This window comes from Nycticebus coucang, chromosome 6 (genome assembly GCF_027406575.1).
Source record: "Nycticebus coucang isolate mNycCou1 chromosome 6, mNycCou1.pri, whole genome shotgun sequence".
Lineage (NCBI taxonomy): Eukaryota > Metazoa > Chordata > Mammalia > Primates > Lorisidae > Nycticebus > Nycticebus coucang.
In genome coordinates, this window is record NC_069785.1 from 71,171,470 (window position 1) to 71,198,709 (window position 27,240).

The 27,240-nt window shown below is 47.1% G+C and overlaps 1 protein-coding gene across 1 annotated transcript in view; it reads right to left on the minus strand.

Moving 5' to 3' along the window:
• The window catches only part of ITGA11 (integrin subunit alpha 11), a 114,850-nt gene that overhangs the window by 61,673 nt on the left and 25,937 nt on the right, over nt 1-27,240 (minus strand). Inside the window, exon 2 of the mRNA XM_053594146.1 lies at nt 26,786-26,897. Within this exon, the coding sequence (XP_053450121.1) occupies nt 26,786-26,897 (112 nt within the window). The remainder of the gene's footprint in view (nt 1-26,785; nt 26,898-27,240) is intronic.

Consider the following 27,240-nt stretch of genomic DNA (forward strand, 5'->3'; position numbering starts at 1 on the left):
TGGCTCCTCATGCTGGTTCTGTTACCAGCTTCCTGTGTGGCCTTGAGGAGTCATTTAACTTTCCAGACCTTGTTTTCTTTTCCGCTTTGAAATGGAGCTAAAGATTCCTGCACTGCCTCCCTCCCAGGGTCACTGTGGAAAGTGACAGGAGTTAAAGGGCATTGAGAAATAGAAGGGGCCGTGTCTAGGTAAGGTATGCACAAACAGTGGTGGCTTCCTGGAAGTTACGTGTTCCTGGCAGTGACCAAGATGGGCAATCTGGCAGTAAATTTACTAGGTTGCTGTGACCCCAAATTTGCAACAAGACTGGGCTTTGTCCTTTTCAAAGAGCAAGGGCCACTCCCTACATCTTATCTCCATTCTCTCAGACCTCATTTCTCTGGGGGTCCTCAGCACCTCATGAGGTAAGTGCTGAGGGCTTACTGTTCCCATCTTGGAGATGAGGACCCAGAAGGGGAGCTGACCTGGGCATTCTCCTGAGACAGCTTCCCTGGTGTTGCCCCAAATGTTTCTTTGCTATGAAGGGAGGGCCTGGGTCAGGCCTTCTCTCCGTTTTTGAGTCTGGGCATTACGTGTGCCTGTCGGGCTTGAGGTTTTGAGGATATGATTCAGTCTCAGTTTGAGGGGATAACTGCCGAAGTGCAGGGAAAATGTTCACGTCACCACTGAGACCAGCAAATTGTTCCTGGGGTCTGGCACCCCTGCCACCCCTTGCGGCCTCAGCCTTATTTAGCCATCTGCAGCCTAGGGGCCTGCTGTGGCTCTCGGGGGCCGGATACTCTATACTTTCTGGCGGAGCACCCGGTGGCAGGGCAAACCCAAAGGTCGTAGTGAGCATCGGGCCATTTCCATGGGCTGTGAGCAGTGAGTCACTGGCTGCGGGCTCCCAGCATTCTTCCCCCGCAGGCGCGGGGAGTAGGGCTCTGGCCAATGGGAGAATTGGTAGCAGATGTTCCAGTCACAGCCCCAGGGGACCCCTTCCCTGGTGACTACTCTCTAAGAAGGGCCTTGCTGAGGGAGGATGTTCCCTGAGGAGATGGCCACCTGAGAAAGGGTGCTGGTCTCTTTGGCTCCCAGGACACAGGCTACGAGAAGTGCCCCCTGGCTCTTGGGATCTCCTACCTGACCCCCTACTTTGCATCCTCTCCAACAAGGGCCTTTGGGGACTCATCCTGAATTCTGCTTATCCTTAGTGTCATCCTTTCAGGCAGTTTTGGTCTCCAAACTATTAAAATTGCAATCTCCTGTCAGAGGAAAGATGGCATGTATCCCCACCATGTGTAAATTGATATGGAAATCACACCAGTGTAAACCAATTTGTATAGTAAATATAAGTGATCCTGTTTTTTCAGATTAAATATAAGCCTAATAGAACTTGTATCATTTTTTTCTGTACCCCAACATACCACCCAGCCAACCCACCCCCCTTGTTATGCCCATCCTGCGCTGGAGAATGTCCCTTGAAGCCCACGCTGATTAAACAAATCAGCAGGTAAGCCTGCTGCCTGGTGTGGCCAATGTTGTATTGTCATGATTTCTCGAGGTCTGGGATGTTCTGATCTGCCCTGTTGCGGCAGCAAGGGTGGCCTTAAAGGCACTTGGTAAAGAAGTACCCACTGATTGAGCTAACCTTCTGTATGACAGTCTAGGGCAGTAGCGACTTTGGGAGCTTTTGGTTTTGCCTCTGGCCTAAGATAAGTCCCTGAATTCAATACTGGAAAAGGGATTGCTGAGAAATCAAGTATTTTCCATGCACAGAGGTTCCATGCAGAGACCCTGCTTCCATTCGAAAGTCAGTATGATTGCTACCCTGGTTTCCACTTCCCTCTTCCTGACAGTTTTCATTTCTGTTTGAAAATCCAGGGAATCTAGCTCGATTCCCAGTTCTAAGGATAGATCACAGAGCTCAGTTTAGGCCAGTTTAATCCTGCAGCTGCAGTGATTGAGTCAGGGTGGGCAAATGACTTAAATCACTCCAATCAGAGTGAATCTGAGGACTTCTATGTGGCAGGTAGGCAGCTAAGTGATCTCTTTTCTCTGGATGCCACAGTGTGTGAATGCAAAGCAATTGCATTCATTGTCACCTGAAACTCCTGGCAGGTGTCTTGTGATGATGAGGGTTTGAGCTGATGCCTTGAGAGGGGGAGGGATGAGAGAAGCATCAAGAGAAGGAGTTGAAGTCCTGATGCTACTGTGAATGCCTGGATGAAACTGTACGTGAAGACCATACTGCCACTGGACCTTTCCAGTATATGAACAATAAGTACCTTTTGTAGTATTAGTCTGTTTGAGTTTTTATAACTGAAAACATTCTAATTTTTAGAGTCTATAAGGCCAAAAAAAAGCACACATAGTTAAAATTACCCTTCAAAATCCCGTAGTATTACTATGCCAGAAGAGAAACCTCGCAACCAAGACCAATGAGGGAAGAACAGATTCACATCCTCCAGCTTATGCTCCATCGGGGGCCTATACTTACTGTGTGAGTGGTGGGTGGAATTTCCAGCACCACATATATTATTTCTCTCTTGTTTAATTGAATGCATAAAATCATCCCCTGGCCCAGCCTTGTGGGAACAGGAACCCCTTGTTCTATGCACATCCCACTTAAAACAGTTGCTCAGAGAGGGAGCCCAGCACTCCAGATGTTTCCAGTTACCTGCTAACTGGCCTTGAGACCATCAGAGCTGGGAGGAAACGTGGAAGTTCCTTAGACCAGTCTCAGGCAAGGCATCAACGCTTCACAACAGGGCAGTGCTGTGTGTCAGAGTAGGCCTTAGCAGAGCTGGCCCTGGGTGTCCTGACTCCCAGGGCAGTGCTTCCCCCAAGCTACTGAAAGCCTGGAGGCAGGGGCTAGGGCTCTAGATCCAGGTCAGCCTTTTCTTGGCTGTGTCTGATGAGGCAGGTGGGAGAAGCTCAGCTCCTCAGCAGATGTGGTGAGCCTGAGGTCATGGGCACATCAAGACCCTTAGATGCTTGGGAGGGAAGAAGAGAACCTTCAACTGATGGGCCTGTTGGTGGAGGGGGTCCTGAGCCCAGAAGCTGGCATGGAATTCCTAGGAAGAGCAAGATGTAGGTTCAGTCTTGTCCCTGGCCAGCCTCATGGTCTCTCTCTGAAAATCCAGTTATTACGAATTATCCTTTTCATTTTAATGAATCACTTTCAATGCAATTTAATTGCACCTGATTTTGATCAGTGGCGGGGCAGTTTGTATTTGAGGCTCAGAACATGGGTGCAGTAAGTCTGCAGAGAGACACTTGTCAGTTGCAGATCCGGGACTCCAAGTCCAGAGCTCTTGTCACCATTGTGAAGAACTAGAGAGCTCAGCACCCAGAGTAGGGAGAGGCCTGCCCTCTCCAGAACCCGTGGGGCCTGTCCCTACATGGCTTCTTGCCCCTCTTCTCTCTCATTCCATTCCCTTCCTCACCTGTTTCTCCCCCTCAGCGCCCCCATCCTCTCCCTACCTTAAGCCCACACTGGTCCCTTTGTCCCTTTTCTCTCCTGGCTTCATTTTCCTTTTCTGAATTCAGGGATCTCAGGGAGGGAGTTCACTTGAGAAGCTGAGAACCCAATGGAACAAAGGACAGACTTTTCCTGTAGTAAGGCCTTTTCTCTCTCTCCACGAAAAATGTGATCTCCTCCAGCCGGCGGGAGCACGGAGCCTAATGGGTTTAAGACAGGGCTGGGGAAGCACCGAGCACAGGGATCCCAGTGCCTGCTGGGTGGGGGCCCTGGGGCTTCACTGGTTGGGGGTTGGGTATCTAGGGAGAGCCTGCCCAGGGACCAGCTGGCACCTGCAGGTCTTCCTGGGGTGGTTGCAGGAGCTTGTGGTTCACCTGGGCTCACACACCTGGCAAAGCCTAGACTCCTGGAGATGTATCCCTTTCTTTCCCTGCCTCCATTAAACCCTCATCCAAGATGGGAAACCCGTGTGTGGGTTTTAAACGCATATGTATATGTGATGATTAATTTTATGTGTCAACTGAGTCACAGGGTGACCAGATATTTGGTCAAATGTTAGTCTGTGTGTTTCTGTGAATTTGCTTTTGGAAGAGATTAAGATTTAAATCTATAGTCTGTGTAAAACAGGTGGACCGCCCTTACATGGGTGGGCCACATCCAATCAGTTGAAGGCTCGAATAGAACAAAAAGGTTGACCCTTCCCTGAGTGAGAAAACATTCTTCCTGTCTGACTGCTTTTAAACTGAGGCATCAGCTTTTTTTCTGCTTTTGGACTTGAACTGAAACAGCTCTTTCTGGACCCTGAGCCTGCCAGTCTTTAGAATGGAGCTACCCCATGGGCTCTCCTCAGCCTCTAGATTACAGACTCACCCTGCAGATCTTGGGACTTCCAGTCTCCAGAATGGCATGAACCCATTCATCATAATAAATCTTTCTATATATACGAGGACTATCCGGACAGTCATATGGCTATCCAACCATGTAATATGAAAAATAGAGACATACCTGGTGGGCTACTTTTTGGACAGCACTCAGCGTCATGTTGTACTGTTTATCTGGATAGCCCTGATTAATGCATATACAAAGTGCTTATAATGTTCTAAGGGCTTTTCATGTGGCAGATGGTTCAGGCCCTCATTCATTCATTCATGGATTCATATGCATCTCCTGAGCTCCTGCTGATGCAGCAGTCCCCAGTCTTTTTGGCCCCAGGGAACAGCTCATGGAAGACAACTTTTCCACAGCGCAGTGGGGTGGAGGATGATTCAGGTGCATTACATCTCCCTTGTAGATCACCAGGAGTTAGATACAAGCAGCAGTCAAGCTAGATCCCCCACATGCGCAGTTTCCAGTAGGGTTCATGGTCCTGTGAGAAGCTAATGCTGCCACTTCTCTGACAGGAAGTGGAGATCAGGCAGGGACGTGAGCGATGGGGAGCAACAGTAAATACAGATGGAACTTCTGCCACTGCTCACCTCCTGCTCTGTGGTCCAGTTCTGGTCCACAGCCTGGCAGTTGGGGACTGCAGTACTAACACCAAACCCAGGGGCATAATGGTGAACATGATATCACCCCTGTCTTCAGGAGGCCTCCGGGAAAGCAGAGCACACCGGCAGGCCAACAGGCAGTTACAACACAGCAGTGGCTCGCTGACCAGCAGCATCAATCTTCTCTGGGAGCTTATTAGACATGCAACATCTTGGGCCCTACCCCAGACCAGCTACGGAATCAGAAACTGGAGGTGGGAACCCGCATCTGTGTTTTAAAAAGGGCTTCCAGGACATACTGATGCACTTCTAAGTTTGAGAAGCTTGAGAAATGCTTATGTGGGAGAAACAGAGTCATGGTGACCTTTGCTGGACTCCTAATAAAGTCCACCCTCTTCACTACATCTTCTGAGGCTTGGCATCGCCTCACTGCTGCTCAGCTCTCTGCCCCACTTTTACCAGGGCTGCTGCGAATGCTGTGCACAGCCAGGTCTTCATGTAGGGCCTACCTCCCCAAAGAGGCCTTTCCTACCCAGCTGTCACTCCCCTGCTCATCAACCTGCCTTATCTTCCTCAATTACTTTGCAGTTTCGGATGCTGCCTTCTTTGTATACCTTTTCACTGTCCTTTTCTTCCTGTGGAATCTGCGTGGCAAGGGAACTTGGGCCTTGTCGAGTTTTTAGCTGCAGATGCCCCAGCACCCAGAAAAGCATCTTGCACAGAGTAGGTACCAAACTGTCATTGTTAAATGAATTAGCTAATCACCTGGCTTAGTGGGATGACTGTGACCTGATAGCCTGCAGCTGGGGACCATTGGCTGCAGGTCCACTTGCTTTGTCTTCTGACACCTGTTGGCCCAGCTGGGAGAGTAGCGCAAGCTCTAGCAGAGGAACCAACAGATTCCACACTATGGCCTGAGACAAGGCCATTAACTGCCCTGGGCCTCAGTGTTCTCATCTACCAAATGGGACTGAACATACCTGGGTGCTTATTTTCTAGGGTTAGGAGATGTAGCAGTTCCTAGAATCACCAGGGGAGTGACAAATACATGTTCCTGGGTCCCACTCCAGAAGGTTCTGATTCAGCCAGTCTGGGGCAGGGCTTAGGAATCTGTATTTGCAGAAGCTCTTGGATGTACACGCAGTGTTGGGAGTCCTTGTTGGGAGGAGCTACCAAGGAAGGAGATAGGAGCTTCTCTGGACAAGTGAAGAAGGACTTCTGGCCCTGGGACCTTCCACTACATCTGAGGTCATGACCACAGGGACCTCCTTCACCATCCAGATTACCCTGGACTGGTTTTGCTCATTTATTTTTTAAAAAATCATTTTGGTCATAAGAAAATATGTAAGAAATACCTAGTTTAATTGGTACAAAAAAGTACTAACTTATTTTAAAAAGTATGATAAGCCGGGCGGCGCCTGTGGCTCAGTGAGTAGGGCGCCGGCCCCATATGCCGAGGGTGGCGGGTTCACACCCAGCCCCGGCCAAACTGCAACAAAAAATTAGCCGGGGGTTGTGGCGGGTGCCTGTAGTCCCAGCTACTCGGGAGGCTGAGGCAAGAGAACGCGTATGCCCAAGAGTTAGAGGTTGCTGTGAGCCGTGTGACGCCACGGCACTCTACCCGAGGGCGGTACAGTGAGACTCTGTCTCTACAAAAAAAAAAAAAAAAAAGTATGATAAGCCAGGGTGTGGTGGCTTATACCTGTAATCCTGGCACTTTGGGAAGCTCAGTGGGAGAATTGCTTGAGGCCAGGAGTTCAAGACCAGCCTGGGCAGCCCAATAAAACATATCTCTACAAAAACTTCAAAAAATTAGCCAGATGTGGTGGTGCACGCCTGTAGTCCCAGCTATTTGGGAGGCTGAGGCAGGAGTATGTCTTGAGGCCAGGAGTTGGAGGCTGCAGTGCGCTATGATCATGCACTCTCGCCAGGACAAGACTCTATCTCTTAAAAAAAAAAAAAAAAAAGATGATTAAATTTCTTTTAAACTCGACAGTTTTCTCCCTCTCATTCTCAATTTAGCTCTCTGTAGAAAACTACCACAAGCAACATGGGGCACAGACGAGCTGGAAGATGATCTAGAATTTAAAAACAGAGTCATGGGTGGCGCCTGTGGCTCAAAGGAGTAGAGCACCGGCCCCATATGCCAGAGGTGGCAGGTTCAAACCCAGCCCCAGCCAAAAACTGCAAAAAAAAAAAAAAAGGAGTCATTCTTCCCATGTGGTTCGGTATGTGCTCTTTTCACTTAATGTTTTGTCCATGGACACCTTATAGCAATGCCCCCCTTAGACCCTGTGATTAGTGCCGTTGCTCTCTGGGCCCTACTCCAGCTCTTCCCTGGCTGTGCCCTTCCTATGGGGTGAGGAGTCAAGGAGATAGGGCACAGAGAGAGCCATGTCCTCCCTCTCTGAGTACCTGGGATGCTGAATCCCCTGCCCAAACAGCTTGGGCCTGCTTCCAGGGCCTGGCCAGGCCTCTCCTCTGGATATCTTTCTGGTGGAGGCTCATACCACCAGCGTTGGTAGCTAAAGAAAGCTGTTTGCCCGGAGTGTGGCCAGAACTTAGATGTGTAGGCTAGAGTGTCCTCACGTCTAAGGCCCTTTAATTACCTAGAGGAAACTGCACATGGTAGGCTTTGGGCTAGAGCCTCTCTTTGCTTTTTTGCTCCAGGCCCCTGAGATGTTAGGAGTGAACCCGGTAGAGACGGGTAATGTAGTTTGGCCTCATTCTTTATAGTATTTGCATAGTGCTACACTTTTCTTTTTAACCATTCTCCTATTGATGGATATTTACGTGGTTTCAGCTTCTTTTCCTACTGACAGATGTTTAGGTGCTTTAAAAACATTTTCCTATTGCATACCTTTTATCCATACGAATAAATAAAATGGCCTCCATGCACTAGTAGTTATGCTTAGCCATGAAACCTGTGAACACAAAGCCCCTGCATGTTACTCTAAAGGCTAGATGTGGCCTTGCTGGTCTCGGCACATGGCCAGTGGACCAGCATCATCACAAACGTTGATTTGACAAGCTTGGCCCTCTGGTTTCTTGTGGGCCACTTTTGAGTCCACCTCAGTTTACATCCAAACAGCACTTTTTTCCTAAGTTGCAGATGTACTTGGAAGAGAAGAGGGAAGCGTGAGGGAAGGTGAGTACAAAGGAATTTCTTAATACATACGAAGAGGAAAAGAGAACCTTCCTCACTAAAAGTGGCCAACTTGTGTCATTTAGTTAGAGGGTGTCAAACCCTTTGACACCCTTCCCCTCTCACATCCTAATGGCAATCATACAGGGCTGCTTGGGGGTTCCCAACATTTTCACCTTCCTGCCCCTGTGCATGTAGTCCCCTCCTTTCAAACTCTCTAACCATCTCAGCTCCATCTGCTCTTAAGTGCCTCTTCCTCCAGGAAGGCATCCTTGATCTCTCAGCTGAAAGCCCTCTCAGTTTCTACCATGCTTTGTATCTCTTTTGTTTGTATCTTTTCTCTCCTCTAGATAATTTGCCTCTAGCTAGCAGAGAGAGACCTGGATGCATCTTTATTTTTAATTAATTAATTTCTTTTTGAGACAGAGTCTCACTTTGTTGCCCTTGGTTGAGTGCTATGGTGTCACAGATCATAGCCACTTTAAATTCTTGGGTTCAAGCAATCCTCTTGCCTCAGCCCCCCGAATGGCTGGGACTACAGATGCCTGCCACAATGCCCAGCTATTTTTAGAGAGGGGATCTGGCTCTTGCTTAGGCTGGTCTCAGACTCCTGAGCTCAGACAGTCCACGAGCCTTGGCCTCCCACAACGCTGGTATTACAGGCATGAGCAATCGCGCCCAGCCTTGGATGCATCTTTAAATCTCCCCCCTGTGCTGCTCAAAGTATCTTGGACATAGTCAAGGCTTAGTAAGTATTTCTTGGGTGGGATACATGGATGGAGAGACAGAGAAGTTTGCTCATTTTGCAAAAGTGAGTCTCCACTTTGATTCTTGGGATGTTTCTGGGAGCAGAGCTGGGCTGAGCTCTTTAGGGTCCCCTTTGTAGAGAGACCATCAAAACCTTGGTAAGCCCTGGGCCCAGCTCTCCCAGGAAGGTAGCTGTGGTCTGTTCTCTACCCCCAGAGAGCACAGCGTAAAAATCTCCCCTTCTCTTTTCAAAATGCCTGATAAACCTTTACTTGTTTTTCCAAGTCATGTTCAGAATGTTATTTTCTTTTGGTTTTATAACAGCTCTCGCCTCCAAAAATGAAACATAAACACAGCACTAGTTTGGACAGATGTTTCTCAGTTGAATGTATAGCTTTAATTGCTTGGTATGTGTGAGTCTGACAGTTCCTTAGCTATTGCTTGCGAGAAAAAGGTCCTCAGTATTTCACCTATTCCAGGGGGGGATGCTTCTTTTCATTCATAATTAGGACAGTGACAGTCTTAACTGTGACCAGCATCTACACACCCAACAACTCTGTCCGTGATATCATGGACCAGGGAGGTGGCCAAGCCAAGGACAGAGACTCCCAGTTGACTGGGGAAGAAAGCAAGGCCCGGAGAATGTCAGGATTGACCCCAATCACACAAGTCGGGAAGAAGCTGAGGCATAATCGGGGTCTTTGTAATCCCAACTGTGTCCACCAGCCACATAGATTTGGGTAATGTAGAAAAAGGAGGAACCCCGAGGGCTGAAAGAACAGACACTTGTTTCACTCATGAACCTGTTGACAGGTAGACCTGTGATCTACCCCAAGATGGACTAAGTGACCTGTGGTGAGTTAGCTTCTTTGGGCCTCAGTTCCTCATCTGTAAGGTGAAGAACTTGGGCAGGTTCAGTCCATTAAATAGTTAATGAGCATGTCTGAGTGCTGGGCTCTGTGAATGCAAAATCGGTGAAGCCCAGGCCTGGTATGGGCTGGGAGCCCTGCACTGGAGGCTTCAGTGTGCACTGCAGTGCCCAGGTATGATGGGGGTGCAGAGGGAGGGATCTTGCTCAGCCATCTGGGAGCCTTCTTGGAGCAGGCAATGGATAGAGGCTTGCACGATGAGTGTCACTCAGACAAAGAAAGACGGGGTCCATGAGGAGAGTCCTGCACAGTGACAGTGCTGATGTGTGTCATTTCTAAGGTGACTTCCGTAGTGGAGGGGGGGGCCCAGGATTGACCCAGAGGGATAGACAAGTCCCCACCTTCACAGAGCTTATGGCAGAGTCACCCTCCAACCAGGCTCATACCATTTATCCCTGTTCTTCCTCCCCAGCCATGCCTCTCTGGTTTTCCATGTCCCCTTCCTTCCCCCATCACTTATCCAGACAGCTCTACGGATAGTTTGACCCAAGTACAGATGGTTCCATGTCTGCCTAGGTTGATAAGCATCACATCGTCCCCCAGTCAGGTCACTCTCACCTGTTTCCTGGGGTCCCTAAATTCCTGCCAGTGGTCATCCCTTTGGATTCAGGCATTGAGAGTTGCTGTCAACTTAAGCTTGGAAAGGAGTTAGCTTAAGAATTCATGAGAACACACAGACCTCTTAAAAAGGATTAAGTCAGTGATTCCAGCACTCGGCTGGGCATTAGACTCACCTAGAGATGTTTAAAAACATAGATTCCCTTGGGCGGCACCTGTGGCTCAAAGGAGTAGGGTGCCGGCCCCATATGCTGGAGGTGGTGGGTTCAAACCCAGCCCCAGCCAAAAAAAACTAAAAAAATCCCCCCAAAACAAAATAAATTGCTTTAAAGAAAAAACAACAACATAGATTCCCACCTGCTACCTCTAGGGAGTCTGTCTTGGCAATTCCCGGACTTGATTGACAAATCTGTATTCCTTTTTAACTTTCACTGGTGATTCTATTCAGGGGCCAGCACTGGGAGCCCCTGGATGATATTATCAGGCCATTACTGGGCTTTGAAATAATGCAAAACAGTTCACATGGGGACAGGGTGCCCAACCAATAAATAGTTAACAAACACTGGGATACCCAATCACCCACCTTCAAAGCACTTTATAGGAAAAAGCAAATAAATGGTGCACAAATGGATGTTTGGGGGACTGTGCATATCACCAGGGGCTTCCTCTGACATTAACTTAATATTCACAATAACCCCCTAGGCAGAGAGGTAGCCTTCCCATTTTGAAGCCAACGAGACTGCAACACAGAGAAGCTAAGTCTCCCCTCTGGTTAAGGGGCAGCAAGTTGGCTGCACCCCTTCTGGGAGGGAGACTGGGCACAGGCCAGCAGAGCACACAGAAGCTGTTGCCTCAGGGAATCACTGGTTATGCAGGCGCCTTCAGAATACTTTGTATCAAAGCTAGGAGTTAGCGTCATCCTCTCTCTCTGGATTCTGACTAATGGCTATTCTTACAGAATTATTCTTATTTTGAGAAGCCATACAGAAATAGAAAGTCTAAATTGAATGATTGGAGGGTAAAGTCTGTCATTACATTTTGGAAATGTCCTCCTTCTGGGTTACAAATCATTGGCTCAAGAGTATGTGTCCCTCAGGGGGGACAGTGCAAGCAAGAGCTGCTGTCACTGAGCAAGCCATTCAGCAGATAGACCCGTCCTCTGTCTACCAGCCTCCTGCCCTCCTGCCCGACTTTGCTTTGGATGGGCCCTTCTAAGCTTTGCAAGAAGAAGGAAAGGACAGGAAATCTCAACCTTTCCCACACAGGGGCAACAGTCCCCCAGCCCTGTATACAAAAGACATTCAGCTTCCAGCTTTCCCGAGATTTAGCTTGGGTCACACCCAGACATCTAGAACATTCTCTCCTTCTCTTGCTGTGTCTCCTTCTGTGGGCCTATGCCAAACAGTGAGGATGCAAAGAAAAATAAAAAGAAACTTCATGGTTTCCCTCCCTTTATTACTTTCTTATTAGCTCCTTCCTTTCCATCTCATCTTTTCCTCTTTTTTTGCTTTCCTGTTTCATTTTCCATTTCTCTTAATTGGGTTTTTCTAAAACTCTTTTTCCATCTCTCTGTGCAAATTATTGGCTCAGGGTGACTCATCACAGCCAAACCAGAAAGAAAAAAGGAAAGAGGGAAAATGAGGAGGATTTAGGAATTCAACCAGAAATGACAGAAGCCTTGTCAAGATGGTCTTGCCCTTGGTGGTGTGTCTGAGTGCTGCAGCTGTGTAGACGGAAAGGTGCCAAAAGAGAAGAAAAGTAGTTGAAAGGTTGTGAAATCCCAGGGGGCCCTTGATTCTTCATGAGAGAGTCAGGGAAAGTTAGAAGAAGGGATACTATCCAAGCCTGGGGAAAACAGGGGTCAGGTTAAGTAGTAATTGATCAGAGTTAATTTTCGTGAGAAAAGCATTTATGTCATACTGATTTGTTTTTCTAATTGTATATAAGCTTAAATAATGCCCACTGCATTCTGTGGTTTTCAGTAAGAAGTTCTAATGGAAGCCATGGTAGGCTCAGAGTTAGGACATAATGGGAAGCCCCTGTGATTGGCTGAGGAGCCCTTAGCGGGTCACCTGGCTCCCTCTAGTGTCAGATATGATTATTATAAGTAAAGTGTCAAGGAGAAATTAAATATGAGGAACAGCCTTGAACTTTCAAACCCAGGAGCTTATAGAAGAAAGCCACTCTCAAGATAGAGAAAATTGCAGCATGAGTTTATCCTCTCTCTCATGTGAGGAACTCCTCTTTTCTTTCCTTCACTGGCCTTAGGAAGGGTGTTGGGGTCACAGGGAATGGCATTGGCTTCAGAGAAGGAAGGAGGTAGGGGTGGGGGTGTGGAGCCCACAGGCTGTTGGGATGGGGGGGGAGGGTTGAGGGCAGGAAGAGGCAGTGGAGAAGATGCAGAGTTGGCAAATCTCTCTGGCTTCCCTGAACTGCCCAAATTAAATTTATTTCTTGGAGGTTAGTAACCAGGAGACTTTGTTTTCAATGTTTCTACTACTGAGATTGTGAGTGTTAGCCCTAAAGCATGGAATGGTTGGCCCCCTACCTTTCTGAGTTCAGCACTGAGGATACTCTGTGGCCCTGTGGACTGGCCTTAGCTTCATCTCTGGTTGTGTGTGTGTGTGTGTGTTTGTGTCAGAAGTTATGTGGCCCCTCACTGACATATACTTCTACTTCTGGGACTTTCCTGTGTTGGTTTAGCATTAAAAAAAAAAAAAAAGAAAGAAAAAAAAGAAAGAAAAAGGAGAGGGGAAGAAATAGCTAGGAGAGAAGAGAAAAAAAATCACACCTTAAACACAGGCACCGCCCAGAATCCTCGCCTGGTTCTGGGGCTGAAGGTTTTCCTTGGTTGTCTCAAGGCTGCCTTGTGCTTTTGAGGGCCCGAAGATCTGGACTGATATCTGGATTTGCAGTCTCCCAGTGCTCTGCAGCTCAGCCTCCTCCTGTTCATGTGTGCCTGCCAGGGTCTGCTGGGTAGCTTGGCCCTGGGCCCTGGGCTGACATTTCCTCACAAGTATAGTTTTTTTCTCTCTCTCTCATATTGGGTGGTTTCATCCTATCCTGGGCTTTGCTTCTATAGTGATTTATCCTTTAACCAGAATGAATCATGGTGCTGGATTTTATATGTTCCAAGAGAAAAATAGCAGTGGGCATTTATGCAGGGTGGTGTGGGGAGCCTTCCCTGGGGGCCCAAGACAGAAACAGAACTTAGAATGTTCCTCAGCAAGACTTCTACAATAATAAAAGCTGAGGCTGCCACAGGCCTGACAATCAGCATGGTCACTGTTGAAAAAGGTCAGACTTGGATGTGTCTTTCTGCCCAAACAACAGATCCCAGGGGCCTTTTCCTCCAAATCTCTCTCTGGACACCATATCCTCTCTTTTGGGGGAGGCCAGCACAGGGAAATAACTCATCCAGCCCCATGGTAGACACTTTGCACACTATTTTCTATTCTTTCCTCTTAAGAGTCTTCTGGGATTTATATGAACATGCCCATTTTATGGATGGAGAAACTGTGACCCAGAAAGCAGATGTGACGTGCTTAAGTTCCCATGGCTAAGAAGTGCCAATCTGTGTAGGGAACCCAGCCCTTGTGTGGTCTAGAAGCCTAAACTTCCCCCGCACCGAGGAGCCGCTTAGATGTGTCTTCACGCAGAAGACCTGTGTGTGCCCTGAGAACCACTCCACGCCTATGGAAAGGGCCACACGTGAGAACAGGGAAAGCTCAGGGTTGGGAGAGGAGAAAATGGTAGGGCTGAGGGCATCACTTCTAGGCCCAGGCTTGATAGCTGGTTTTTGCAGATTTATTCCTCATGGATGTATTCTCACCCCTCAAATTTCACCATTAGTGGGCTTCTGGTTTTAGATATGTAGACTCTAGTGAAAATGCAAACTCAGTATCTGGGAAGGTCAGCATAAGGCCTTCATAAAAGAGTTATCACCTTACCCAAATTAGAATTTAGTTAAGTAGATATCCAGTAAATCTTGAGATGTGGGCTCCAGGATGGTTGGTAGACTAATCTTTTGGCAGTGTTCACCTGAATGTTGTTAACACATTGCTGACCTGTCACAAGTTACCTGGTGACATGGATAATTTCTGCGTAAAATTGCTGGTCAGCAATGTGTTAACATAGCAGCTATTTCCTGATTCACTTCTCCTAGTCTCAGTTCCCCGTTGTCCCAATTCAGCCTAGTTTATTCTTTCTCCTCTCCTATTTCTCAGCTGCTTATAATATAGAATCATTAGTGCCTCTAACATCTTAACACATTGTTGACTGGCAATTTAACGCAGAAACTGTCCATGATACAGGATAACTCAGAACTGGTAGCCAGGCAGAAACACCACAGAGTGGAAGCAAAGCTGGGCTGGGAGTTGGAGACCTAGGTTTTGGTTCTGGTTTTTGAATTTCTGTATGACCTTGGTCTAGTCTCTGGGCTTCAGTTCCCTTGTTTGTAAAATAAGCGTGTTAGGGCAAATAATTTCTAAGACCCTCCAAGGCCAGGGGAGACATCGCAGCTGGGGGAGCAGCCTCAAAGGCCCACGCACGGACCAGAGTGGTCTGTCTCTGACTCCTGGGCCTCCTCCAGCCATCCTGTCCTCCCTCCCCCCAACCCACTTCTGCCTCTGAGGATCAGGGCCTGCTGAAGACCAAGGTAATGGTGGCCCTGTCTTCAGGCCAAGGAACTGCCCTGAGGTCTCCATTAGTAGAAGACTCTGTGTCCAGACAGAGGTCTCTGGGGGAGAGATGGGTATCAACTTGTGCCAACCTTTGTTCACCCCAGAGGCTGATGAGTGACCATGCCCTACATGATGCCAAGCCTCTGGGAGGTGGTGGTGAGGGCTCTTGGCAGGATCTGCACTTATCCTTGGTGGGCTATTTGCTTCCCAGCCTGGAGGGTTTCTGGGTCTCCCTCCCAGTCCGCTGCTCAGTCCATCCACAGGATATCCAATCCCACAGCACTTTTGGCATCTGGTCACACAGCCCTAAGTTAAATTGTTGCAAAGGAATCCCAAAGGACCCTTCAAAGAGACAGGAAGGCTGTCTAGGACTCCAGGGAGTCCAGCCACCATGTCTGTCCCTCCATTGCCAAGGATGGTGAAAGTGAGGCTTAAAATATTTCTTTTGCCAGGTGTGGTGGCTCACACCTGTAATCCTAGTACTCTTGGAAGCTGAGGAGGGCTGATTACTTGAGCTCAGGAGTGTGAGACCCTGTCTACTAAAACTACAAAAAGTAGCTGGGACTTGTGGCAGGTGCCTGTAGTCCCAGTTACTTGAGAGGCTGAGGCAAGAGGATCTCTTGAGCCCAGGAGTTTGAAGTTGCTGTGAGCTGTGACATCACAGCACTCTACCCAAGGTGACAGAGTTGACTCTGTCTCAAAAAAAAATGCTCCTTTTTCCCCAAGAGAAGGTTCTGTTTCCCAAGAAGACACCCCAGGATTTAGAGGACGGAGGCTTCGGCATGCCCTACAAGTTCTGGTGCATCTCCTAGCCCCTCCTTTCCCTGACTCTGCTGGGACGCCCTTCCTCCATCTCCTCTGGGCCCAGGGCCCCTCCCTCCTGCTCCCCCTATTTTGCGCACCTCTCCTCCCTCCCACTCCCGGCAGCCCAGGCCCACTGGCAGTAGGTTGGCAGGGGCTAGGCACCTCCCTTTCTGGGTACAAGACAGATGTCATTGGTGGCTTCACATAGAAGCAAGGAGGGGATAGGACAGGGTGGCCTTCTCTTGCTTTGGCCACTCCCAAACCCCATCTCTGTCAGAGACTTGGGTGAGAGAGCAAAGAAGGCAGGGGGGGAAGGACAGAGGAGCAGGGAGGTGGGGACTGAAGGGGGAAGGGTGGAGGAGGAGGAGGAGACAAGTTGAGAAAATAAGGAGAAGAGTAGGAAATCCTCAAATGAGGACGAGGAGGAAATAGGTAAAGAGAAGAAAAAGGGAGACGGAAAAGTCAGAATTGGCAGAGGAAGGCCTAGGAAGAAGGTGGGGGGGGGGTCCCTGGTGAAAGAGGTATGAGCAGATCCCCTCAAAACAGCCCCTCTCTGTCCTCCTTGCCCCACCTCCGGCTCCCACCCTGGCTGTCTCTGGGCTCCCCAGGGCCCCACACATAGGAACAGTGACATGGTGCAGGGAATTCTGTCTCTGTGTGTTGTCACCAGCTTAAGACACTGGGCAAGGACATCCCTGGGCCTGTAGACTGCAGCTCCCAGACTAGCAGCACCAGCACCACCTGGAAAGTTCTAGAAAAGCAAATCCTTAGGCCCCTATGAATTCCAACCTATGGATCTCTGGAGGTGGGTGGCCCAGGCTTCCGGGGGTTTCTGGTGCCTGCTGAGGTCTGGGAATCTTCACCCTAAAGTACTTAATTCCAGACATTTTACATGCATGACAGTAAACTCTTGCGTGGGCTCTAGACTTTTCTGTGTGATGATGTGTACCCCAAATATTCCTTCATGTGCCCAGGGTTCTGGTCCTGGCCAAGGCTGTCCAGTGCGGTGAGCTCTCCAGCTGGCCCCCCTCAGCAGCTTCCTGTCCTGGGCTGATAGGGCCTCAGGGTGCCGTGCCACCCTCCTCTTCTTTGCAAGCCTCCTTGCCCTCCAGGTCTCACAGTCCCTGCCGCTCCTCAGCCTTCTCTCCCTCTTCCCCCTCACACTCGTGACACCCTGCAGTTCCTCCTCAGCGGAGCTTCCTTCTCCCTGCAGAATGGAGCCCTCCTGATACACATCTGGGTTTCTGCCCTGGTATCCTGACAAGTGGAAGGCCCTGGGCCCTGCTGCCATCTGTCTGCCTGCATCCAGGTGACCTTTGGGTACTTCACACCAGTAGATCCAAAGCCTCGCTTACCTGTTCCCCTAAAGCCTGCACCCTGTTGCTGGATTTTGCTTTGGTGTTAATGGCACCACTTTCTTCCCAGTCAGCAGATATGTCCTCAGTCATCCTTTATTCTCTGTGGCTCCCAGCTTGCTTCCTTGTGCTCTTGCCCTAGCTCACTCTACTCCAGCCACTTCTGTTGTTCCCTGAATATTCTAAGCATGTTTCTACCACAGGGCCTTTGCATTTACCATTCCCTCTCCCTGGAATTCTCTTTTCTCAGGTATCCCTAATTATTTCAGCTTCTTCCTTTCTTTCCATCTCCATGCCATTGAGGCCTTCCTTGCCAGCCTGTATAAGGCAGCAGCCCCCGTCCTTAATGCTTTTCCATTGCATGGATCACCATCTAACAGATGATGGACAAACTAATAATACGTTTGCCCCACTGGAAGAACAGCTCCATCAGGGTAGGGTCCTTGCAATTCTGTTCAACATTGAATTCCCAGGACCTGTTATAGGTACTCGAGTATTAATTAAATGAACGAATGAACTATGGGTACTCATAGAGTATGCCTCTTTGTCAAGCCCCCACCCCTTAGGTAGAGCAGCCCCTCTGCTCACCTACCTGTCTACAGCCTTCCCCCAGACTCCTTTCCTCCAGAGCCTCCTCCTTCAATTCATCTTCCAAACTTATCATCCAAAAGTACAACTCTGGTGACCCACCCTCCTGCTCTAAAACCTCCAGTGGCTCCCCATTACTGCCCAGATGCAGTCCCCTCCTGCTGGTAGTGAGGAATCTTGGTGATCTTTACCACTCCAGCTTTCAGACTCACCGCTCTGCTTTCTGTACCTTCTCTTGCAGTGAGGAGGGACAGTGTCCTTTCTCTGCATTCTTAGCCACGCTGCACCCTCCATGTGCTACTCTCACCCACGTCCACTCTCAACACCAAAATCCTGCCCTTCTGGAAGCCCCTCCTTCACAACCCTCTCCTGCCTCACACAAACTCCCGGGATCCTTCCCACGAATCCATCTCTTGGTACTTATCCGGAGTACTGGGGTTCTGTGAGCTATGCCCTCTCTTTGGGCTCATTGGATCTACCTCCCTGCATTTATGCAAATGCCTAGTGCTGGGCCCTGGGACACCACCGCTTCACTCTCAGGGGGCCAGCAGCGTGTCTGGAGGTGGGGGGCATAGCAGCAGAAGATTGTAGGCTCCTGGCCAGCCTTGGGGCTGGGGCGGTTTCTGTTCTGTACGCCCTTAGGCCTAATCATGCCCCTACCCTGAAGAAGATGAGGGTCAGACTGACGAAACTTCTTTTGGAGTCTCATTGGCCTCCCATGTAAAATAGGGACAAGCCTACCTCCCTTGTAGGCTGCTCTTTCTCTGAACCTGTGCCTAGAGAGGTGCAGGAAACCCAATGTCTGTGGCGGGAGACAGCTGGTGGGTCCTTCTCCGTGGCAATGCTGGGATGGGATCTGGGGACAGGGGCTAGGGAGTGATGTTCTTTGCCACCTGCCCACCTCACCACTCCCTTTTGGAGCCCACTAGGGGCTGCTAGTCTCCTGCTCTCCAACACCTTTCAGGGAAGAAGGTGAACTTCCAGGAGCTGAGGCTTCTCCTCTCGCCAGGGGTAAGCACTCCAATGACAAGCTGGAAACTAGTGGGGCCCAGCTCTGTTTGTTCTCAGCACCAGGAGGCTTACTGTTCAAGAAACCAAAGGCTCTGAGAGGCCCTCTGCAGACCCTGCACTGGAGCTCTGGGACATCAGATGGTCTGAAAACCAAGTGATTTAATAATTTCAATGTAAATGCAGTAGAGTCATGTGGATTAAATTTCTCTGAAAATACACAAGGCTTAAAAAGCAGGGGCAGAGAACACTCAGACAGGGGGAATTTATTTTCTCTGTCCTTTTGTGTGTCTGTGAGTGTTGTTATTGCTGCTGAAGCCAAGGCTTGTAGAAAACTGTTCAAGATGTCTGAAGCGGCAGTGTGCAGTCAGCTTTGCTTCATTTGAGTTTTGAGTTGGGGATGCAGTGGGAGGGGTTAAGAAAATAAAGTGGCCACCCCACCAGGCCTGTCCCCTCATCCTCCAGCCTTTTACTTGGGACTGTCCATTGACATTCAAGAGGCTCACAGCTGGGTAAACAGGACACGTCCCAATGTCCGTGGTGGGAGACAGCTGGTGGGTCTTTCTCTGCAGCAATTCTGGGATGATCTGGGGACAGGAGACTGATGTTCTTTACCATTGCATCTCCCTATCCTTGGTGGAGATGGATCCTCAGGAGGTCTCAGTCTCCCTGCTAGAATGTCTTGGTTCCCCCATAGGACCAGGAGACACAGGCCAAGGTATGTGAGCTCTGCCTAAAGGGCTGGAGGCCAGGTCCGCACCCAGGAGGCAGGAAGAGCCCGGGGCAGAGGGAGCCTCTCAACCATTTCACCAGTGGCCTGGCTTCAGGTTTGGTTGCTTACTGGCTGCAAGCTGCTTGATCCTCACTTCCTGTTTTTTGATTACAAAATACATTCACATTTTGGGTATTCTTTGATCTTGCCTAGCACCTTGAGACAGGTAAGCTCATTCCATTTTACATGTGGGTGAGTGGAGGTCCGGGAAGGATGAGAGAGCTTCTCCCAAGGTTGTCCTCCAAGTGGCAGAGGCTTTGCACTTCAACCTTGCACTTGTCCTTTCTCCAAGGTGCCCCAACCTGAATCAACACACCCCACTGGGGTCACACATAATTGCCAGTGTCTCCAAAAGGATGTTGGCATCGACCTCTTTTTCCCCATAATCAATGCTTACAGGGTCTTGGAATGCTGCCTACAGGAGAGGGGAAGTGGAGGCCAGAGGAGAAAGCAGAGAGGAGAAGGAGCCAGGCAGGACCTGCAGTGGGGAGAGAGATTCCAGAAAGGCTCAGAGTGCTCCTGTCCATTCTGCATGCGGCTTGGCCCCCCAGTGTTCCGGAGGCCACTGTATCTGTTTCTCTGAGTTCAGTTGTGGCAGTAAACATGCTTAGGTCCACTGGCTGCAATAGATGTGACCCTGCCCGTCCAGGGCACCAGCTGTCTCCCATGATGCTCCTGGCTGCACTCAGATCGGCAAAAGCCGCAAAGAGTTGGTTCTATTATATCTCTCTGCCCCTCTAAGACCAATCCCCAAGACCCTTTTCAAATGCCCCTCTTATAAGAAGCCTTTCCAGGGACCCCAGGCATAGGGCTTTCTCCTTGAACACTCCGACTGAGTTTCTGCTGTGAGCAAATGCTGTGCTTGCTCTCAGGCTGCAGAGAGGTGCAGCTGGTGCCCAGAAGAGGAGAGGGGCTATGGAGCAGCTCTGATACCAGGTGGGAAATGATATGTGCCATCGAAGAGAAGGCAGGGGGAGGTAAGGTCATTTTAGGCTAAGAGAAGGATCCAGAAAGCCTTTATGGAGAAAGTAGCCTCACAAATATGATTATAATTAACACCAGGTCATATTTGGTCTAAAATTGTTTTTAAATTATTTCAAGAATATTAATGTTGACCCCTCAACCGGTCTATGATTTCCTTGAGAGTGAAACCACATTTTACCCATAACAATATTTTGCAGAGTTCAGTAGAATTTATTAACAGATGCTTAATAAACAAACATTGGTCAATAAATTCTATTTTGGAAAAGTCAGTTCGGCTTAATCTTTAACCCTTTTAACCCTTGAACAATCTGGATGCTGTGCATCTTACATCTGGGCTGGTTGAGAGAGGTTCAGATTATTTAGTCTGTTAAAACATGTCTTTGAGCACCCAGTAAATGCGGGGAATTATACTCTTAATTTCAGGAAGAAAGACAATGAAGTAGGCAGTTACTATCCAGGCAATTCAATCTATGAAAGGGGAAATACAGAATTCTATGGTGGTAGCTAATCTAGTGATAAGAAGGGATAGTCAGAGAAGGTTTCTCAGAGGAAGTGATGTCTAGGTTGATACAAGAATGGGAAAGAGAGGCTTGGCGCTTGTAGCTCAGCAGCTAGGGTGCCAGCCACATACACTGGAGTTGGTAGTTCGAATCTAGCCTGGGCCTGCCAAACAATAATGACAACTACAACCCCCCCACCCCCCCAAATAGCCAGGTGTTGTGGTGGGTGCCTATAGTCCCAGCTACTCAGTAGGCTGAGGCAAGAGAATTGCTTAAGCCCAAGAGGTTGCTGCGAGCTGTGATGCCAGGGCACTCTACGAAGGACGACATAGTGAGACTCCATCTCAAAAAAAAAAAAAAAAAGAATATGAAAGAGGACTTTCAATTCCAGCCATCAACAATGATGAAAGCTAAACAAAATATATAAAATAACAATTTCCAGGCACGGGACAGCAATCAAAGCAAGCTCAATACTGTGAAAAGGGGAGTACCGGAGCTGACTCATACTCACTCCAGTCCCCTCTCTGCTACAGCACAGGAAAATACAGTATAGACAGAAGCACTCTTGCTGGGTGGAGGAAATGGTGATTGGAGTTTGGGTTACAAAGATGACTACGATTTGGGAGGGGCAGGTACTAGAAAGGAGAGAACCATAGAAAGTGAGTCTCCAAAAACTCTTACAAGTTCCCTTCAGGTTCTTGACTGACTCCTAAGTTCTGTGTGCATAGCGTGAGATCTAGAAAATCCATCAAAAAATAGCCCCTGGGAGCACAGATTTAGAGGCTGCCACTCAGTGTGGGGGGAGAGATGTTGCTGGGGTTCATGCCCAGCCAGAATGGAGAGACCTTAGTGAATCCTCTGGGTTTTCATTTGAGACCTCAGAAAATTATGCTCTAAGACTAAAGATCACATCTTGAGAATGAAGGCAAAACTAGATTAGACCTACCCCGACCAAGGCCCAAAGCCTGCCTTGGTAAGACCTAGATTTCACCAATAATTTAACTGCCTATCAGATAAAAATGTAGCATCCTTTAAAGGAAGGTAACATAATCTATAGTGTAAAATCAATAATACTCAGCATAGAATAAATAAATTACCATCTGAAATAAATACATTACTATTCTTTCCTTGTCAGGGAAGGTTTCTCAGAGGGAGTGAGAAAAGAGGAAAGAATCAGGAAAAAGTGACCTATAACAAACTATAAGATAAAACAGCCACTAGAAACAGACCAGAGATGATATAGATATTGGAGTTGATAAGAAATTCAAAGTAATTATGATTAATATGTTAAAGACAATAGAATAAAAGATGGAAAGATGGGACAAAGATAGATTATTGTGACAGAATTAAAGAAAACAGAATCAAATGGAAATTCAAGAGCTTCAAAATAAAATATCTGTAATAAAGATTACATTGGATGGGTTTAACTGCACACTGGATACAGCAGAAATCAGTATTAATAACCTTAAGAACAGCTCAATAGAAGATATCTAAAATGTAGGGAGAGAAAAAATGGATTAAATAAACCAAACAGGGATATGAAAAACATGGCAAGAAGTCCAAACATCCATACAATTGGAATTTAAGAAGAAAATAATAGAAGAAATGGAACAGAACCTATATTTAAAAGACTACGGGTAGAGAGTTTTCCAAATCTGATGAAAATATCAATCACGGATTCAAGAAGCCTAGGCAATCCTAAGCAAAACAAATACAAAGCAAACTATACTTAGATATATCATAGTCAAACTGACTGCTGACACAGAAGACAACCAGGAACGCGATGACAGGAAATTGTCATTTGAATGTCACAGCCAAACGATTAATGATGGAACTGAAGGTTGACATCTCAACAGAAAGGATAAAGCCCAAAGACCTGAAACGATGTTAAAGGGCTAAAAGAAAAACTGCCAACCTAGTATTCTATAACTAGAAAGATATATTTCAAAAAGTAGAGTGAGACAAATCAATGAAAGCCAAAAACAAACCCAACTTTCAAAGCTGAAAGAACCATTGTCAGCAGACTTGTACTATAAGAAACACTACATAGAGTTCTTTGACGAAAAGAAAATTATCTCAAAGAAGAGCACATGGCTGTATGTCAAAAACTAGAGAGCACCAGCATGGATAACTGTGTGGGTAAGGAGACATAAATATCAGCAGTTTAAAGCACCAATAATAATGTTATTTTGTGGAACTTCTTTTTTTCATCTTATTCTTGCTTTTTTGTTGCAGCTACAGAAATGTTTCATATCTTGTGGAACTTTTAACATGTACAAAGGTAACATACTTGACAGATGTAACACAAAGAACAGAATAGGTAACTAGAATTAAACTATTGTAAAGTTCTCATGTTATTCAGGAAGTAGTAAAAGTACAAATTAATACATTAGTAATAAATCAGGAAGGCATATTGTAATTTCTAGGGTGAGAACACTAAGAGACTAATAAAAGAAAGTACAACTAAGATAAAATCAGACAAAAAATATCCAAAATGTGGAATAATTCAAAAATTCAGAAAGGAAAAATATAAAAGGACAATAAGTAGGTGGGAGAAATACAACAGAGATGAAGTTGGACAATTAAGTTTGCGAACTCATCCTAGGAAAAGTGCTGCATGCCACAGTGCTGAATATCACTACAGTCACCTTTGAAGTACTTCCCTTGGGAAACTAGAGACTAATGCCAGTGCCTATTCCACCCTTCAAAGCAATGTAGAACTCTTTTTCTGTAATGGATATCAAAGCTGTTGTTGTACAAGCTTTGACAATTAAGTTCATGAGCTCATCCTGGAAAAAGTGCTTTGAAGGGTGGACTAGGCATTAGGATACACATGCTTGTGGATTAGAAGACTTGCTATTATCCAGATTTCATTTCCTTATCTATAAATTGATCTATAAAATGGAATCTATAAATTCAGTATAGTTTCAATAAAAATCTCAGCAAATTTTCTTAGAGGAAAATTGACAAGTCTGATTTAAAAATTGTATGACAATGTCAAAGACCTGACATAGCTAAAACCATCTAGTCAAAGAAAAACAAATATAGGGAGCTCACACTATTTGACTTCAAGACTTATTTTCAATCTACAATAACCAAAGAAGCTTTCTATTTGTGCAAGTTTAAATCAATAGACAAATGGCATAAAATTGAGTCAAGAAATAGGCACACATATGTACAGTCACCTCATTTTCAACAAAGATTTCTCTAGAATTCAGTGGGGAGGTGGTCTTCTAACAAACGGTGACAAATCATCCGAATATCCATATTAAAAAAATCCCCCAAATCTTTAAACATCAAACTTCTAAAAGAAAACAAAGGAGAATAGCTTTGTGATTTGCAGAGAGGCAAAGATTTCTTAGATGAAACATACAAAAACACTAGCCATAAAAAAGACTGATAAGTTAGACTTCATTAAAATCTTTAAAGTTAAGAACTTCTGTTCATCAAAAAATACTATTAAGAGAATAAAAAGGCAAGCCACAGACTGGGAAAGATAGTTGCAATGCTGAGTGGTGCCTGTGGCTCAATGGAGTAGGGTGCTGGCCCCATATGCTGGAGGTGGTGGGTTCAAACCCAGCCCCAGCCAAAAACTGCAAAAAAAAAAAAAAAAAAAAGATAGTTGCAATGCTTCTAACAAAGGATTTGTATACAGACTATATTTTTTAAAGTCCTGCAAATCAATAAGAAAAAGACACTCAACACAATTTGAAAATTGGACAAAAGACCTGATCCAATATTTCGCAAAAGGGGATATCCAAATGGCCAATAAACTTATGAAAAGGTGCTCAACATCATTCGTGAATACAGAAATGCAAATTAAGCCCGCAATGAGATACCACTCCACACAACCAGAACTGGTAATACCAGTTAAAATGACTGGTAATACCATAGGGAACAACTATGACTCTTATTTTACTAGAGATAGTTAACATTGCTAAACCATTTTGGAAAAAAAACTGCTTGGCAGATCTTAAACTTAAAGGCAAACTTATACCTACCCTTGAACTCAGCAATCCTATCCCTGAGTATAACATACCCAATAAAAATGAGTACACATGCCTATCAACAAAAAGACATGTACAACAGTGTTAATAGTGGCTGTATTTGAAATAGCCTCCAAATGGAAACAATCTAAATATAGTAGAAGAAATAACTTGTGGTATTATATTAATACAATGGAATATTATCCATCCATGTGTAAGTGTGATACTTTTGATAAAATGTTAAAGCTTATAGATACAATGTTGCATAAGAGAGGTGCGATTTCTTCTATATGAAGTTCTGTATAATTTCTTCTACATGTATATCTACTATATAATTTCACATATATGAATTTCAAAATGGGTAGAACGAATCTGTGGAGTCAGAATAGTGGTTACCCGGAGGGGCACTTGGCTGAGCTGGGGGAGTAGACACAGAGGAGCCTTCTGGGAAGCTGGATACCATATATCTTGTCCCAGGAGGCGTTTACATGAGCATACATGTAAGTGAAAGCCCACTGAGCTTGTGTACTCAAGATTTCTATGTTTTATTGTATGTAAGGTGTGCCTGACAGAAAGACAACTAGAAGAAAGAGGCTCTATAACAAAAGAAAAAAGAATAGGAGAGAATTAACCAGATCCAAATGGTAGGGTGGGAAGAGCAGGGAAGGAGGAAAGGGTGTCCCAGGAGGAGGGAAGAGCATTTTGGGAGGAGGTCTGGGGAACTGGAAACCTGCACTTAGGCAACTTGGCCATAGTCAAGTGTTGGAAGTAGGAGAAGTGGGGGCGGGGCCAGGGGCCAGACTGAGGAGAGGGCAGCACAGAACATCAATTGCCGGTGTTCATGCAGTCCCTTGATCTGCAAGGGCTTCTCAAAGGGCCAAGCAGAGGCCTGTCCCTTTCCCCCCCAGGCAGGCAGGAAGCAGGCCTTGCCTTTTGTCAGCTAAAAACCAATCCAGAAGGAGAATAGCGATTAACAGTAAATGTGAAAAACTGATTGGTTGTGATGGCTGCACGACTTGGTAAAATTACTAAAAAAAGAAAATATGGACTTGTATACTTGAAATGAGTGAATCATATGATAAAATAGGCTACAGTAAAGTTGTTTTAAAAATCGGGCACAAATCCTTTCCTCCTCTTGATTGCCTGTGCCCTGGGGGGGGGGAATTTTGGGATCTTTTATTTTGATCTTAATTTTTATATTTATGTATTTTTTAGACTCATGAACTTGCTCGGTCACCTAGGCTGGAATACAGGACATGATCATAGCTCACTGTAGCCTTGAACTTCTGGGTTCATGGGACTTTCCTGTTTCAGCCTCATGAGTTGCTGGGACTACAGGCGCCTGCCACCTGGCGATCTTTCTGGCCTTCTTCCACCACTGGCTCTTGCTCTTCCTCCCCTCTGATAAAACTGTGTTTTAGCTTGTGAGCACACTCACATCCATCCCAACAGCACTCCAAGAAGGCAGGACCAGAGATGCTGCCCCCATTGATGAGAAACCAAGGCCCTGAGTGGGGTTGGCAGAGGACTGCCTGCTACCTGTGCTGTCATATAAGCCATGAAAGTCGAGGTGGGGTGGGGAATTCATTCCCCTTTCACAGAGGAGAAGATAGAGGTCCTGAGGCGGACATGCTCCGGCTTGCCTAATCAAGGGCAGAGCCTGTGCAGCCTCCGATCTCCTGGGACAGAGTCAGGTCACTGGAAAGAGGAAAGTCTGCATGTGAGGGCCAGTCAGGCAGAACGGAGGGGCCAGGTGTGGGCAGCCCCTGTCACTCACCACTTCTTGCCATTGATCTCGTGCTGCTGCACCGTGTAGCCAAAGAAGGCGGTCCTGGAGCCAGGGATGACCCGGGGCTTCCTGGTGTCCACGTTGAAGGTGTCCGTGAAGCCTGGGGTGGGGGCAGAGCAGAGGCAGAAGAGTCAGACAGGTGCGGGTGCAGGTCCAGGGCTGTGTTGGGACCCACAGGCAGGTCACCCACCTCGGAGGGTCTTGTTGGGGGATATGCGTAGGCTCCCTTTCCTTGGGGAGCCCCCATATGGAGCAGTTGACATAGTCCCTGCTTGGAAGAGCCCCTGGGCTGATGGGAGAGCTTCAGCCCCTGTCCTGGTGGAGCCATACAGCTGGCTTTGAGGGAGACCCAGTCTGAGAGGAAGACCCAGCCTCCCCTCCAGAGAATCCTGCTCTTACAGGAACAAGACGATTTTCTTCTGACCCATCCCCCCTTCCTCCAC